The sequence below is a fragment of the Phaethon aethereus genome (assembly GCF_964289735.1).
Source record: "Phaethon aethereus genome assembly, chromosome: 10".
NCBI classification, from domain to species: domain Eukaryota; kingdom Metazoa; phylum Chordata; class Aves; order Phaethontiformes; family Phaethontidae; genus Phaethon; species Phaethon aethereus.
In genome coordinates this window covers 818,684-836,143 of record NC_138586.1, presented here as the reverse complement: position 1 = coordinate 836,143, position 17,460 = coordinate 818,684, and the positions used below count along the sequence as shown (strand labels likewise).

Below are 17,460 nucleotides of genomic sequence, written 5' to 3'. Positions count from 1 at the left end.
AAAATTATTTACAGACTGACTCTGCAATTGCACAGACCACCCGTGGCACTGCCAGAATCGCACTTGGCAGTGACATTGCCTTCATCTTAGCTTAACTGTTAAATGACTAGTAGAGAAAATAGCATGAAAAAGAACCACTTGTTCAGCTCAGAGAACTCTGAGCCATCTAAATCTTCTTCTGTTTAAACATACCCCAGTTTTTAATCACAGAAATGTCTACCCAGTTTTTAATCACAGAAATGTCTAAAAAAATGTCCCTTTTTTTTTTTTTTTCCTTTTGGTAGTTCTAGAAACCAGAAAATGCCTCTTTGTTGTTGCTTTAGAAGACAGTCTATGACTGTTCCTACCAGTAAACAGGATGAGAGATTTGGGAACACAGAACACATACAACACTGGCAAAACATATAGTCAACACACTGTGCTTAAAAATATCAGACATGAACATTTTTCACAAAATATATTGAACAGCACTTGCCCGTTAACAAATAACTGATCAGAAAAGATACAGAACTTGAAGTTTCTTCCAGTGCTGCTCTGGACTTACATATTATCCCACCCGAGTCCGTGATGCGTGCAAGGTAATCATCATGAACAGAGGTAAAAGGCATCCCAGGTTTTCTTGATGTACATATCCTGCTGCTGTTTTCAGTGTTATGTTGGTTAAGCCGAAGCTCAAGTCATTTTCAATCCATCAAAGCCACAAAACTTCCACCTTTTCTCCAGGCTGGCCCCAACCCCACTCAGCTCCTGCCTGAATGTGTTCTGGAGTCGAGTCATAAGAACTTCCACTTCTGTGGTGCAAATCTGTGAAAACAGAAGCAAAAAATGTCACTAAGAATGGAGACGCTTTTGATTGCGGAAGCCCTGTAATGACTGGAGATATTCAAGCTCAAACACATTTAATTGCTAAAGTACACCTAGGCTTTCCCTACACGTCCCATCCAAATACTCGTGGTGGTGATCTTAGGACAGCATGGAGTTGTGCTACTCCAGGGTGAGATGGCTGCAGATATAATGAACGCTAGAAATAAGGGAACAAGGACTGTCCTAACTTTTTCCACTGTGAAATGCAAGATAATGGACTAAAAACTCCCAAGCATTTAAGTAACTGAACAGTGAGTACTTTTACTTCTGCTGCAGGAATAGAGCTGTCGGTTACTGGGTACCGAAGTCAGAGGCACAGGGAATTTATATTCACATCCTGAAGAGTCACAAGCATTCATCTACAGTGCAGCTACCACGTCCCTAACAGCACCGGAGTCGCTCAAACAGAGCTAAGAGACAAGATCTGGAGGTTACACCGCTGCAGAAAAGAAATCTAAACATATTAAGGTGGGCAGACCTGCTAGGGCGGGTCAGACCAAAGGCTCGCCAAGCCAGGGTCCTGTTTCAGAGTCACCCACGGTGGGGAATGAGTCGCCCTCTTCCAGCCCCAACCAGACCAGAGCGCTGGCGCGGCCCCAGGGATGTCACCCTGCTGGCACCTTTCCTCAGGGAGCACTCTGTGGTAGCTTTCTAAGCTTTTTTAACACAGCGAGTGGTAGGAAGCAAAACGTGTTACGTGGTTTTCTCATACAGCTGAATCTTACTTCTAAAACCACTGGCAAAGTTACGTGTTTTCTCAACACTGTGCCCTGTAAGAGCTGAAACCGAAGCCTCCGTGGTGTTTTCAGGGAGCTGAAGCAGTGCACATACCTGCCAGCATCTTTACCCCGTCACACACCAGCTATATAATGTGCATCAAAAGTTAATCACACACAGGCGGGCAGGCCCGTAAATTTGACTGCTCAGGCACTTACTAGATACAATTAAAGTTCAGCGAGTGAAAAAACTTGCACGTTAACAGTTTCAGGACATATAAAGAGTGCAAAGGCTGCGTCCACCTTATATTCAATTGCCTGCAATGGTTTTCTTATGGCAGCAGAAAATGTAAAGCCGTATTTGTTATATTCACAAGAATTCAAGATTGCTTCTGCTGTGTATCTGGGACTGCTCTGACACACATTCAGAGCTATCTCTGCACAATAACCTCATCCACCTGCGGGTTAGGCAGAGCATTAGGATGTGTTTTTGGATAAAAACATGGATATTTTCCAACAGTGCCGTGCAAGGGGACATCCTTTGTACACATTCTGTTGATCTACCATAGTCACTGTCTCTATTTTTAACTCCCTTTATGCAGAGTTTGTAGCTCTGTAGCTGCAGCCCCGTGAGTTTCCAGGGGCTGTGCTTTCAAGCTGAGCGCATATCGACCGTGCACCTTGGTGGTGCTTCCTCCTGCTGATGCTTCAATTTTCAACCCTGCCACAGCGGATTCAGTTCGACTGTTCTGTAATGTCAAGCCTGATCCCACTTCATGGTCTCTACTACAACGCATAACTGGATTTTCCAGGAGATAATCTTGAGTCATTTCCTCCTACCATCCTGCCAAACTCACGTTCAACTCTGACCTTCTCAAGGAGGTGTTAACATTGTTCTTTTGATTCACTTATTTTCTGCGTATGCCAGCATGAATTACAGTTTTCAGCTAGCACTCAGGGAGAAAAGATTTTTCACTTCCAAGAGTGCAGGGTACCGCTTACCACTAGGAAGACAATGTACACAGAAAGTATGTTTGCTTTTAAGCCTTCCTGAGCATGCAAGTGCATTCCTCTGAAAGCCCTTTGGCAGTTATTGCAGGTCCACAGTTTTCAAAACATGCCCAACATGTGATAAAGATCAAAAGCACCTGCTCTGCAAGACAGATTTGCATTCGGTGGATGCGCTTTTGTCATCATGCTGTTTCTGCCTGATCACAACAGCCCGAGTTTTGAGAGAGACAGAAACAGCACGAGCTCAGGCTGGCAATGGGTTTGGTGAGGCAGAGGTCCAACCTAAGACATGAAACAGAGCAGACACCTCAGGAGGAGCACCATCTATGCGGCCCAGCACCTGCGATGCTCACCGTGCTACAGAGAGTTTCTGCAAGGACTGTTTCATGGCTTCAAGCCACCCTCGATCTTAATGTCTGCACTGGCTGCTGACCTGCTGGCCTTCTTGGTGAGACTGATGGGCGGGAACAGGGGAAAGATATTCCTCTTCCTTTCCTGCTGGCAGCTTCAAGAAACCAGGTTCTGCTCTCAAGTGCTCCCCCCTACTCCTACCCCACCACAAGCCCAAAGATCTGCTAGACGTTAGAAGTAACACCCCCAATAACACCTAGCTCCTGCAATAATCACGAGGGAGACAGAAGATGTAACCTGAAGAGCAAGTGGGAAGGTCTCCTCTCAAGAGACCAGGCACAAGACCTGTGCAAGTCAGCAGGCTGATTGTGTTTGCCCGAGTGCCAGCGAACAATAAAAAAAGACTGATGCCATCGCAGAGGTTAAAGGATGCACTTTTCGCAGGGCTTTTCTGCTAAGCTTGTTGTAGGAACTTCCAGTAGCCCCTTCCTACACTGTAGAGCCCAAAGAAGAAGTGCCAGAAGTCAGATGAATGATATGATGGCATTTCTTTAGGAGCTCCAAAGCAAAATAAAAAGGCAACTGTTCGCCTCAGACAAATTCAGAACTAGAATGAGAAGATAAATTATTAGATATGTCTTTAAAGGGCTGGAGTGAGCCTGGAAAACACAGGCCAGAGCCGTGCTTTTAGAACAGGGAAAATTAAACAGTAAGTTATAAACAAAAGCAGCTGAAAAAAGTTCCAATCACAAGAGAGGATTCCCATGCTGGTAAGTCTCCTGTTCCTGGGGCACTTTAAGGAAGACAACCGAAGAACGGTAGAGTAGAGGAGCAAGATGTAATTTCCTTGAACCTTCAGAAGCCTTTGAAGTCCCTCCCCGTTTACTCCAAAGCCAGCGATACACAGAAATACCGCAGGAAAGAGCAGCTGCTTCTCGTGCCACGGAAAACGCGTGAGCGCTGCTCTGGTTATTGCCCTTCTCGAGCCCTGCACCCAGGGACTGTCATTCAGTGCTTATGCTTTTGTAGTTAAAGGGCCTTGAGCAGCACCCTCCTAAAAATGACTTCATTGACAGTACCAAAACGGAGACAGAAAAGGCTCAGTGAAGGACTACAAGATTAGAGACGTGGAAAAACTTTGCTCAGAGACACAAAAACAATATGACTGTTCAGTTTAGAAAGAATATATACAAACAGTGGCATGGCAGATGTTATTAGATAATAAACAGCATGCAAGAGGCAGTTTGTTTGCTCTTTTCTTTAGAAGTCATAAGGATAAGGGAAACAAAGGCAGCTAATTTAAACGGAATAAACAAAAATACAGTTTAGATGGAGATTTTAAAGATGGAGTTCACTGCTGCAAAATACAGCTACCAGCAAAGGACCTTCTTGAAATACGAGCAGGATTACACACGAACACCTGCAGTGAGAACATCACCTTCAACTCTGCATTTCGGTTAACACTAAGCTGTGTAAGGACTAGCCCAGAAGCTGGGTAGCTTTGAGCAACCCAGATCACTGGGGAGAGCTGCACCCGCCCATGGCAGGGGGGTGAGCGAGAGATGATCTTTAAAGGTGCCTCCCAACCCAAACCCTTCTGCGATGCTAAGAAAGTTCGCCCCTTCCCCTGTCCTCTCCCAGTAAATTATTCCAGTTAATACGCACCAGCTCTTACTGTCCGAGCCCCGCACTGTTCCCAGACAGGGAGTGAAGCTCTTTATCAGCCACACAGACTGAACACACTCAGGGCACAAACACACGGCCCAGGCTGGCTCAGGGCACTGGACGTACTGGTACACCTACTTTGCTGTCCAGACGCTGCAGGTAGGAACAGATGTACTCTATGCTTGCTCCAAACGGGTGCACGTGAAGAAACGTTGAAATTATTCCTGGGGAAAGGAACATCACAAACATCATTTTCATGAGACAAGAGTCAGCTGAGAACACCAGCTCTCTCTTACTACTGGCACAGCACAGAGGGACCTCATTGGGCATTTTTGGTTTTACGTACAGTGAGGTTTGGCCCATAGACTGCAAAGGAAACAACAGCCAGCCAATGCAGCTGGTTAGGACTTAAAACAGTCCTCATCACGCTCACTCCCGGCCGAGTACTGTGCCCAGTGATGAACCACGCTGAGATCATCATACATGTGGGGATGCAAGACCCAAGTAGAGGGAAAGCAGAGCTCTCCTCTGGCTGTACCAGCAAAGGACAATGAGCAGGAAAAGACAGAAGGCAAATGAAGACAGCAGCAGTGGCATGTGTCCTCCATCCCAACAGCTTTGCAGCACTCTGTTAAATAGAGCAATCCAGGTTTGCACCCTCTCATGAAGAGACTCCTTTTCAGCTCATGGCCAGGACTGTATATCAAAAAGACTGACTTGTGTTTCTGACCACCACCTGCAGAAAAAGACTGTGCCTTTGGTTTTCCCCAAAGTCCCTTCCCTCTCAATGCAGAAACCAGCCCGTGATGTGGCACAAACAGATCCATCTGGATAACAATAAGTGATTTATTGTTATTCTCAAATCAGATGTAAAGGGATGGCTAAGGAGTGACAATGAACTAAAGAAAATGCCTTGTTCCATCAAGACAAGGACTTCTGTTCCTCCTTTTCAATGCTCCAGAAAATCCCCAACTACCCAGTGCTTTGGGCTGAAAAGTCACAGCATACCATGTTAGGTTATTTTCAATATTACTAGGAATAGGCAAGGGCAAAGGAAATAGAAAGGGCAGCAGATACACCTGCACTGTAAATCAGAGGTCACCAATCCCTTTGAGAGCATCACTCGAACATGCTGGCAACATTTCTCATCCCATTGAGCCCAGCCTTCTCTCCCTGCCACCTTTCTCCACTCTTCCTTCCTCTCTGGCTACAGCTTCTAAAGCTAGAAGAGCTTATCTGCTCAGGGTCCATGGCACACCACGCCTGACCTAATGGTGTGCTGTGTGGGTCCACAATTGCATTTACACCGTTAGGTGCTGCAGTGCTCAAGCTGATTAAAGTCTTAGAGCTTGTGACACTGCTTAACATCCTGGATTAGGCTCTAACAAATTAAGACAGACCCTCCTCTGAACCTTACTACCTTCAGTGATGCCTCCCAGAAGAGCAATTTGCACTCCAGTATGTGCTGACCTGGACCGTCACTACCCACAAGCCCCCTTTACACGTGTGTGGTTTTGATCGAAAGGTGCACGGCACAAGATCTCCACACGAGCAGTGCACAAGGTAAAACCCTGACCCCACCAAAGCGCGAGGCTTTCCTTGGTTCCAGGACTCCCACCTCCATTGGCATCACCAAAGGAACAAGAGGTGGCCAGAGGGAGCTGCAAGGCCACCCTGAAGTAAGTCCCACTCAGTTCAGGTCTCCAGCATCGTCACCAAGCCCACAACAACTTACCGACTAACAGAACTTCTCGTTCAGATTTCACAGGACTATTGTTCAATGTCTTCTCAACGGGACATTCCTTCTCCTGGCTGCACGCACAAACTCTGGATGTGCTGCTCTCCTGCAAGAAAACCACAGCGCCCGTTCACGCTCCAGCAGCACAGCAGGCACTCGTACAGCAGCAGCTCGCTCAGACTCGACGGAGCCTGTATTTATGTTTTCCTGTTTCTGTGAGTCACTGCATTCATCACATTGCTGCATCTACTGTTTGTTTTGCAAAACGCTTCCAGTAAAGCACAGCTATGTTCATGCTGCTGTGTCTGAATTTTCAAGTTAGATTAAAAGCCCGGGAAGTAAGATGCCACAACACACACTTTATCAGCCCTGTTCACTGGTATGATGACTGCTGTAGAAGGGCCTTATTTTAAATAATAAAAGCAAAAACAGACTAGAAAGAAAGCCTTGCAGTGACTAAGGCAGAGGCAGATGTTTATTTTTCAGATGCCTAAACTGAGGCAATATGATTAACCAAGTGTCCAATGGCTGCAAAGGGTTTAGGATCAGACTGTCCTTGACTTTGAGTTTGTGGTACTGAATTAAAACAGAATTTTGCATAACTTACCGTCCCCAAAATAAACTTAAGACTGCCAGTGATGCAAAGACTTTGTGGGTGCACTAAAAGCAGGACTTTTATTCCTAAGTTTTATGGGGAATTCCAGTGGTCTGAGAGCGCTAAAGCTATAATTGGAAATTGCCTCCAGTCACCAGCAAAATGGACTGGACCTGGGCCAATGATAAAATTAAACGGTCCCTGCGGTTTGCTTAGGTTCTTACACCAGTGCAATTCTCAGCAACACAGGACTGAAACTGTGCAGTCCTGGCCTAAGCAGGCTATAATTTGCTTCTACAGGAGAAAGTAAAAGTCTGCACTGTGGAAATGGAGCTAGCTTCAGGCTGACACAGAGACTGCAGTTCAGCCGGTAGTGTTACACTGGAAACACACGGACTGCTTTCCCTCCAAGATCCAACAGGTATTTTTGAAGGCTAGTTGAAATAACAGTGCAAGAAATTACCTTGCACACCAAAATGCATTTCTACACCACAGTGTTGCAAATACCTGCTGTTCTTCCAGCCAGAAGCTGCTAGGAATGGATAACTTGATGATTTTAATTTGTACATAAAGACAGTCTGTAGAGAAGCGTGTAAGCGCGGTACAAACCAACCAAACTTTAAAAAATTGCTCATTTTACAAAGAGGTGTCATTACTTCCCTCAGTAAGATATTCTGAAGTAGCAGAAAAGAAACTTAGACTTACATTCCCTTGACAATCAATTGCATCTCTTTCCTTGTCCTCTTCATCTGCTATGCTTTGCTATACATAGGTAAAGAAAAGGAAAGATTACTGATGACAGTCTGTTATTTCTGTTCTTTGATTTCAGGCACTGAAACTCCTGCACTGAAGATTACTGGGATACAAAGCCATTTGTAGTTACTAGAAAGACATTTATTATCTTCCCGAGCTCATGGCACAAAGAGGTGGGGCTGAAGATTGAAAATCTGAGACAAGACTTAGCATTTGGCTCTGTGGTCCTCAATGAGAAGTGCTGTGTAATGTTTCCTGTCTATGCTGTATAATTGTGTCTGCGCTATAGAGGAGAGGACCAAGCACATTTAGATTCATGCATGGGTCCACAAGCAAAAGACAGCATGGATCACACCTGAGAAGAAACAGTATGTATTCATGTTTAGAATAAATCCAGCAAGCATATTATAACACTGACAAAAGCTTTCAATTCAACAGTGTTTTATGGAGGTCAGATCAAAACACATCCCTAAAATGCAAATCTAAAAATCAATGTTTGATTATTGAGAGTCCTTTTTCCTATCTTTTAAAGCTCAGGTTGCAAAAAACCACATTTCAACTGCAATACCACTGTATACTATAAAATGAAAGTTAATCTTTTATTTATACAGTTGTTTATGTAGATTGTCTCACTGGTACAGGAAGCAATCAGCAAGCTCATTACTGATACACATTCTCCAATTTGGCAGGTAATTTTTTCTAGCCTTCCAAAGACAACTGCTCCTAAGCCAGGACTAGGCATCTTCTACAGGAGCACTGAAGGACAGAGGTCCTTCACTGTGCTTCACGGACCATGAAATCCAAGGACCACATTTACTACTGAGAATAAGGAAGCACTTGGGATGGCACATACCTGCTCCTTCAGGTTTTCTAATAATGTTTCTATTTTTAGTTTGTCTTCTCTCACTTTTTCTAACTCGGCTTCTCTCTTTTTGTATTCATCTTGTACTTTCAAAAGATGCTGCAAGAGAAGAGATAAAACTCAGTTCTTCACCTGCCTTTCACCTCCTACTATTTAAAGGATATAAAACGAATAAGGGCTTTTCCATGAAGACCAGGCAGATAAGAACTAAAAGGTTAATTATACAACAAGAAGAAATATTTTCTACAATATACCTTAGAAACATCTTTGCCTATTAGCTTACAAAAAAAGCTTGACTTTGTAAACACGGGGAAGTAATTCCATCACCAACAAACCTTCGCTGTCCCTGAAATAAAGCACATGTTGTGCACTAGACTGTGGGCCTGACCCATGTTAAAGCTAACTCTTCCTCTCCCCGAGTCCGGCGCACGCTATGGCCATACAAACAGCCAGCACATGGGAAAGAGCAGCACAGAAACAAGCAACCTGGGGAAGTCACCTTAAAGTCTTCCTAGACCTCTAGCCCCACGTTAATACAGAGTTGTCTTGCGATTTAAGAAGATACTCTGAAATAGCTACTAGATAAGGAGGTTTGCACTATTTGCACAATTCCACATTGCAGAAAAATATGATGACTGCTCCCCACCCTGGGCACCAGCTCAGCAGTGCAGGGTGCCGGCAGCAAGCACCGCAGCAAGCTGTGCACTCCCTTGACTAGCAAAGCTCAGGAGAAAGGTTGGGTAGTGAATCACAACCCACGTCTCAGAGGTGAGCAGAAAGAAATTCTCAAGCCCAACTTGGTGTCTACCAAGGAGAACCAAAGCTGTGGTTGTGGATATAACAGTCTGGTTCCAGAGCAAATTTGTGCTCTTGAATGTGTCCATAGGGAAAGCAGATGAGTAGGAAAAACCTACCTGAACAAACCAACACAGGCAGCAGAGGAAAACTGTGATTCATCTCCCATGAGAGCCAGAAGAAAACTGCTCAAACTGCTAACAGCACTGGGCCTCCCAGCAATAGGCAAGATCACGTCACCAGGAGTGACCGTTAAACGCTAATATGGCAAAGGCACTAGCCTAGCAGCTTTCTTAAGTCAAATCAGGATACATAAATATATATATATTTTTCAGTAAATGTATATCTATTTTTCAGTGAATGTTTTCTTCCATGCTTGAAACATCCCTGATCAGTAGTTTACTTTAATATTTTTCTCCCTCAACTAGAAGGAAAAAAAAAAGATAAAAGAGATTCATTATTCATTAACAAACAGCATCTTTGTTCATTAAGGCAGTTCCTCCAGAGTATTCTCCCAGCACCACTCATCCTGGTAGTGGTGTAAAGAGAAACTTGACCTGCCTGACACCTGCAAAAAGGGAAATCTGTTATGTCCTCCAATTCCTGCCATTTCCTCCCACACTGAAGGCTGACGGCGACTACAGAAGGCTTTTCCTGCCAGCTCCAACGTCACAAACACCAATGCTGTCAGTTCATATGTCAGGTTCATCCGGAGAGCAACCATGGCCTTCATAGCATGGCTGCAGGTTCTTATGCTAACAAAGTGCTTACCTGAACTATTATATGCTCTATGTGCGTGGCTGTCAGTCTGGTTTAATATCCCAAGGACTACTGTTAAAGTTTACAAGGACCCAAACCACTCGAGATTCAGCCCAGGGAAATCCCAAAGGACAAGACAAGCCCTACGCGTTTCTGTGAGAATGAAAGCCCAGTAAAGTTCAGAAAAGGTGTCAAAGCAAGCCTGGGTTTTCCCGCTTTCTGGCTCATGCTGGTAACCAGGATCTCACAGGGTTACAGAGTGGGTAAGCACAGACTCAGTACTTCAGAAGTCACAGTGTGGTCAAGCAAAGAGCACGCAAGGAATTCATAAACTATGGATTGTTTCCATGTGACTTATCAGTTCATACACAATCGCTGCTTTGAATATTTGGTTGTCTGGGAGCTTTTTGGCAACACTGGAAATGACAGAAAGTTGCTCCCACTCACCACTTTTGATCCCATTGAAAAACAAAATGGTTTTGCTTGTGTTTCGGCTCCATATCACAGCCCCTTTGCAGCAAGGCCATAGCTATAGAAAAGGCTGGGCCCACCTTCTGCATCCCCTGCAGAGCCTGCTGGAGAAGCTTCATCTGCTGCTCCTTGGTTGTGTCTTCATCCCTGCTTGCTTTGCCTTGCTCCTGCTTCAGCAGTTCCACCTCGTTCCGGTAGGCGTCCAGCTGCCAGCGCAGGCTGTCGTTTTCTTCTTTTAGGGCTTCCACCTGCGATACCAGTGCTGGAGAACAAGGCAGACAGGTATCACAAGCCAAAGAACTGGGAGCAAGAAGTCCCTGGGTGCTCTCCCCCAGTGCACAGTGGCTCTGTAGCTTCCAGCACCCAGTTACAAATCAAGAGTACCAAAATTAATTTCTCCCAACCACTGTTTGCGATACCTCCTTAGAAAACAAGCTCCTCTGGAGAAAGAGCACCTCTCAGTAGTGAATGAAGTATTTAAGTTGGAAGGAGAAGGGGAAAAAAAAAAAAAAAGGCAACAAAAGAACATATTGGGGTGAAGCAACCATGCTGGCAAGGAAGCAGGTTTCCCAGCCAGCAAAGCTGAAGGACTCTGGGACAGGCTCCACTGGAACCTTCAGCCAGAAGAATGTCTCCATCAAGCCATGGGATGAAACACCTGCATCAGCCTGGCGTCCACAAAGGGCTTGATAAAAGTCAGGAATAGGATCATCTAACATTATGGCTGCGAAGAGAGCTTCAGCAGGTTTCAAAACATATCCATGATGTGGGGGGCATAGCCTGACGTCCCACAGCCTTGCTGTTAACCGCTGGTACTTGGGCCATGGGCAGAGCATGCGGAGGCACGCTTGCCTGGGACTCACACACTGTACTCTGAAGGCAGGGAAAAGAGACAAGAAATGCTGCATGGGAAGAGGGTGGGTTTGGGGTGGGTTTTATGTAACTGCCCCCACTCATTCTCCCAGCCAGTGAATGTGTTGGACCCCACTCTGTGCAGCCACACATTTCAAAACAAAGGACAGCGGGCAATATTCAGTAGATTGTATCGGAAAACCAAGGTGGAAATGAATTAACTCCCTAAAAATGGATCTGGACAGAAAAAGGCAGCTTCCAGGGTGAGCCGCTATGAATGAACTGACAGATTTTGCCTGGTCACTTTGTTGTCAGGTCTGGTCTTTGCTCCCATTCGGCATCTGGCCACATAGAACAGGGCCAGGCAAGGAGATTCTCAAAGCTTCTGCTACAGCTGAAAGAGATAGAGGTGCGAACATGCCTGTACAGCGCACTGGCGAGGTTAGGAACAGTGAGGGGGAGGCAGGGCCACTGTTTGGCAAGAAAAGGTATAGTCTCCCTACCATAGCCCATGGTGCTGGGAAAGGTACTTGAACATCACTGAAACACTCATGCGGTCAACAAGATTTGAGCCTATTTGCCAGTGAAACACTCAGTAACAGCAGGAAAAAGCTGCAGTGTTTCTGAGAGAGTGCAGGTGTCTCAGCAAGGCATCTTTTGAAACAGTGGAGGTGTCTGAAAGGGCAGGTGTCCTCCTGCTTATTTCAGGAAAGGAAATTCAGAAGGAAGAAAAGAATAGATGTTTTTAGCAGAAACGTTTGGAGAGATGGGCCTTTCATAGTTTTCTGAGGCAGACGACAGCTTAGGGACAAATTACATTGCTTAGGACAAATGTAAGGACCTGGCTACTTCTCTTCAGATGATCTAAGCAAAACACGATGAGCAAGTCCGAGCATTTAGAGTCCGGTAAAACAGACCATAGAAAAATTCTGCTTAGATGGGGTCAGGGGTTGGTGGCAAGAGGGCACCTGGAAAATGCTTTGGAGGCATTAAAATGTTATTTCAGCTTGAACAGAAAGGTTGTTATGGCAGGCTCATCCCAGATTATCATCCAAAGAGAATAAACTGGAAGCAACCTTGACCAAAGACTTTTCTAACTCCACTGGCAGCATGTGAGAAACAACAGCAGTAATGACTTGAGAAACAACAGTTGGAAGCAGCTCTGGAAGAGTTCACCAACTGCGGCACACAGCTTTGCCAGCCTGTGTCACCCCAGAAGGACGGCATGGTCCCGAGCAGTGCATTACCAGCGTCACATCTAGGGCTGTCCACTGATGCCCTAGAGACCGGATTCGAGCCTTTTAAGAAATGATAGCAGGAAAAGAGAGAGAGAGAGAACAGGACAGAAACCATACAACAGCCAGATAAGGAGGGGACAGTGAATAAATCTGTGTGCATTCACAGAGAGGGACAGAAAGGAGAGGCAGAACCGGTACAGCAAGGCAGACCCCAAACCAGCAGAGGCTCACCAACCTAGAAAGGACCAGACGGCATTAGAAGGACTCAACAGCCAGTGGCCCCTGTCCTTCCATGACACCCGAAGGAATCACAGACAGACCGACAGCACACAAGCATCCTGGTGCCTGCATGCTGGACAGACCATCTGGAGACACGTCCTGCTGCCTGACTACCGGACAGGCTGCCGGGGGCCATGTTTGAATGCTTGTAAGTATATGGCTACACGAGTATTTGTGTGAACCAGTAAAATTAGTATGGCTCCACTTTTCTTTCTCCCCTTGTATAATGAGTTGGCATTGAGATTTGCTATCTTGTTGTCACAACACTGGAACATCAGATTTCCCATACAACCTTCATGATGCCATGTCCTAAGGTGAATATTTGACTTTGTAACCTCAATACTCAGGAAAGTCCTTCAACGCATTTCTGGACTATTCATCTTTTATTTCCTGCAGACAAAGGACTATTTGAACAGTGCAGTTCTCACATTAGTCCCAGCCAAGGGCATTTCAAGCTGCACGATACAGGAGCACCCAGCTGACCGCACAGTCCCGCACTACGACAACAACTACGTCTACCACCGCACACCCTTGCTGCTCCCTCCCCAAGCGCTGCCGTTGGCCCAGCAGCTGCCCAGAGTACCACTGAGATCCTGGGACGGGGATCTGATGCTGTGTAAACATGTCTCCAGCGCTGGGCAGACATCGGTGCTGCACTGAAACGGCACAGCTCAGGTGGACGGCGGTGCAGCTGCAAAAGCAAGGCGCTCTGCAGAGCGGCTGTGCAGATGACCTCAGCTGCGCACCGCTGCGCCCGTGCGGTTACCCGCACACACGGCAGGGAGCTTACACCTCCATGAACCCCGCACGCCTCGCGAGGGACTGCGGTTCAGACACAGCTTTAGGTTACCCTCACCGTCGCAGGGAGGAGTGACAAACCCTGGCTACAGAACCAGGCACCGAGAGGAAAACAACTCCATATAACTGCAGTTGATTTTGCTCTGCCCGTGACAATGCTGGGGTACAAAACAGTCAGAAGTGGGCTCCTGAAAGAAACCACTGAAGAGACAAGTTCTTTGTTTATGAGCTGTAAAAAGTGATTTTACCTGATTCTTCCGTTTCTTTCATCTCTGATGGATCTTCTATTTCTTCATCAGACATTTCCATTTCCTCCTCTCTTCGAATACCCATTAGTTCATCGTTATGAATGTTACGGATTTCCTAAGGTTCAGAAAGTAGAGAGGTTTTTTAAATACAGATTACAAGGAACAGATTGGTTGGATAAAAAAATGCTGAAATCTAAGTCTGCAAATGCAACTCCACGATACAAGAAAGGGGTAATGATAAAAACCCCAGACTATTAGCTCAAGGACAATACCTATCATGAGCCAATCTGTCAGTGCTGCTGATATTCCTGACTCTTCCATCTCCCTTCTTCTCTTTGTCCCAGAGCTGGCACCTAGCCTTTCCCACAGTGTGGTTTCTCAGTGAACCCCCTTCCCGCATCTGCCCTGCTTGACATCCACACACCTCTCCCACATTCGGCGCTGCCCAACCTTGTAACCGCCACTGGGTCACTACCAGTCTTCTTGCTCGCAGCACACACCTAAGATCAGTAACTCCCTGCCGCCACGACTGCTGTCAGTGCTCTCTCCGCACACCTGGAACGGCTTCCCTGATGCCATTCTGCCCTGCCTCTTGCCTGCTGGGCTCCTGCCCACGCTCACCTGCCCAGCGCCTGGGACGGATGCCCCCACTCTGACCGAGCGAGCAGGACTCTGGTTCAGCCGTCACCGACAAGTACGCCTGACGGAAGGCAGCCCTGCTGCGCAAACCGCGAGAAATTGTGCCAGGGCGTATCTTCTCGGGAGCTAACGGTACCAGCCTGAGCTGGGACTAGGCCAAACCAAAACCGCTGCAGCCGCTGCGCGCACACACGTGCACCCAAGGGGTCTGACTACAAGTCCATCGCTTGACGCTACAAATATCTGCAGCCCCCCCAGCCCACTGAGCTCTCCTGTACAGCAGCAGGCTGCACGGCAGCGGTCTGCCTCCAGCAGGGACGCCTCTCAGGGTTACCCCTCAAGGCCGAGAGACCCTTTACCTGGCATCTGGTATCTGTAACAAGGTAAGCGACATTCTACATTCCACCTAAAAGTATATTATACGTTAGCAACATTTTTATATATATATATATATAAAATGTACCCATGTAGTTAAGAAATGTAGTTAGTATTTGACTGCCGTATCACCACTGTCAAATCACTATTTACCATTCAATTATTGTTTAATCACCATTTGGAGTCAGCATCACTGGAAATGTTCAAAAAACGTGTAGACATGACACTTCAGGACATTGTTTAGCGGGCATGGTGGTGCTGGGTTGATGGTTGGACTTGATGATCTTAGAGGTCTTTTCCAACCTTAATGATTCTATGATTCTGTGATTTAATTATCATTCAATCATCGATTAATTATCATTTGATCATCCTTTAACCATCAATAAAACCCTTCTAGTTAGCTCCGTAATGATGACTTCTCTTAATAAGTCACCCGTGACAGCTCCTCCACCGGTGCTGTCCCCCCGTGGCACACACAGCCCGGCTGCTAGCTGACACATCTCCCTGGCATTGCTTCCTCCTGCCATCCAACATACCCCGCACCTTCCGAGCAGTGCCCTGCATGGCACCTGCCATGCACCACTCTTGCCCTGCTGCAGCATGACCGTACCTATGACCCATAGTGCTGCCCACTCCATTCCTCCCTGCTCCATGCCTCCTCCATGCAGCTACAACAAAACCTACCTGAGAGACAGGCCGTGCCAGTTAGAAGCAGGAATTGCAAGTACACAGAGGACAGAGACTGCCCAGCCACCTCCTGACCCGTATCAGTCCTGGTGCACTTTGAAGCTTCTCTCCCCTCTCCCCCCTGCCAACCACCGGTGCCCAGCCTGCACCACCATGACTCTCCCTCCAGCTGCTGGGATCCTCTCTGTTCTCTGTCACAGCCTTGGTCCACCTTGGGGATCAGATGCTACTTCCTACGCTGGTCCCTCAGCCACCCCAGCTCCTGCCTGCGTGTGTCCGTTCTCCTCCATTCACCTTGTCCAGGCAGAGCTGGACAACCCCACCCGCTCCTCCAGACAAAGTCCCCTGCTCCATCCTCTGCTCCGACCAGCGCACACTGGGCAGAGGAAACACCCAGCTCAGCCCCTCCATCCCCTCTGCAGAGCAGGACAAGTAGCATTCGGAAAACATCAGTCAGCTATTCAAGGAGATGGAGATGTCAGGAACGCTTACTGCAGGCTAGCACAGCTGGCCCCATGGCCCTACGCGATGTCGATTTACCACAACTTCACTTGGATTATACACCCCAGACACAGCCACAGGAGAAAAGATATAGGATATGCTTATGAAATACTGTCCAGCTCTTCGTAGATTTTACTCTAATGGCCTGAAACTTTCACAAATTCTGCTTGCCAGCACCAAGCACACATCCACCAAGATCAGACAACAGGGAAAACAACCATGCTTTCAGCTTGCACGAATGGACACCTTGGGGACAGCAACGGGGAAAGGGCAAGAACAAGGCAGATCCGAACGCGATGGGCAGCGCTGGCTACCCTTCCAAAGCGACTGCTGCCTGCCCTAGAGACCACCCATAAAATGGCAGCTGGGTTGAAGCTCAGAGGAAAATCTTCCCATCGCCTTTAACTGACTCTGCTCAACAGCTGAAAGCCTAAAGAGGCCTCGAAGCTGGAGAAGGCTGCACAGAGCACAGCAGGCTACGCCATGGGTCACCAGCGCCCTGACTGCGCCCAAGGGGCAGCCCTGCACGGGAGAGGAAAAACCATCAGAGAAGCCAAGTACTTGAGCAAGGCACTTCCTAAGCAAGGGAACGTGTGGGCTGGTGGCTACCGTGGCGCAGTGGTTCACTAGGTCTCGAGCGTCCGTGGCTTCTTAATGAGCTGCCTGCAGCGACAGGACTTGCCAGCGCTGCCTGGGAAAACCACCTTAAGTCACCGTTGATAAAGATAAAACCCTGGCCTAGCCTAACGACTCCCCAACACTAGCCTAACAACATTCCCCAAGCTGCCTGCCAGGCTTTCTTCCGATGTGGTGACCCACAGGATTAAACTCTGCCGAAAGCTGTACCAAGAAGATGCATCTTGTGGGTCCACCTTCCTTTAAGGGAAGGCCCTAAAGCTGGGGGAGCCCAGCAGGCTGAGCCCAGCAGCAAGTACTCCTGGAAGAGGCCTCACCAGTGGTCTCGCAGCCTCTTCCCACAGGGATAACTTACCTTGGAACAAAAGACAGCTCCAAATGGAGAGAGTACTCCCACCCCAGTCATAGTAAGCAATCTCAGTAAGCAGGAAGGAACAGGAGGACTAGGGCTCAAAGTAGAGGCACAGTCTGAATCAGACTCTCCACCTGGCTTATCAGGTATAAAATAAAATGTTATCTCCTCCCTTAGGTACTACAAAAGGTTTGATTCAGTGGGACTTGGAAGGAAAATCCCAGAAGTGCAGTCTCATGAGGAGATCACTGCTGGAAACTTCCCAGGAAAACACA

The 17,460-nt window shown here is 47.1% G+C and overlaps 1 protein-coding gene across 1 annotated transcript in view; it reads right to left on the bottom strand.

Annotated features, from left to right (window-relative positions):
* Nucleotides 1-672: 672 nt before the first annotated feature.
* The window catches only part of ENOX2 (ecto-NOX disulfide-thiol exchanger 2), a gene marked incomplete at its 3' end in the record, with an annotated part of 31,506 nt that continues 14,718 nt past the window's right edge, over nt 673-17,460 (bottom strand). Inside the window, exons 7-12 of the mRNA XM_082004341.1 lie at nt 13,996-14,110; nt 10,661-10,842; nt 8,547-8,654; nt 6,343-6,451; nt 4,746-4,831; nt 673-804 (exon numbers count right to left, since the gene is read on the bottom strand). Coding sequence (XP_081860467.1) covers nt 673-804; nt 4,746-4,831; nt 6,343-6,451; nt 8,547-8,654; nt 10,661-10,842; nt 13,996-14,110 — 732 coding nt within the window. The remainder of the gene's footprint in view (nt 805-4,745; nt 4,832-6,342; nt 6,452-8,546; nt 8,655-10,660; nt 10,843-13,995; nt 14,111-17,460) is intronic.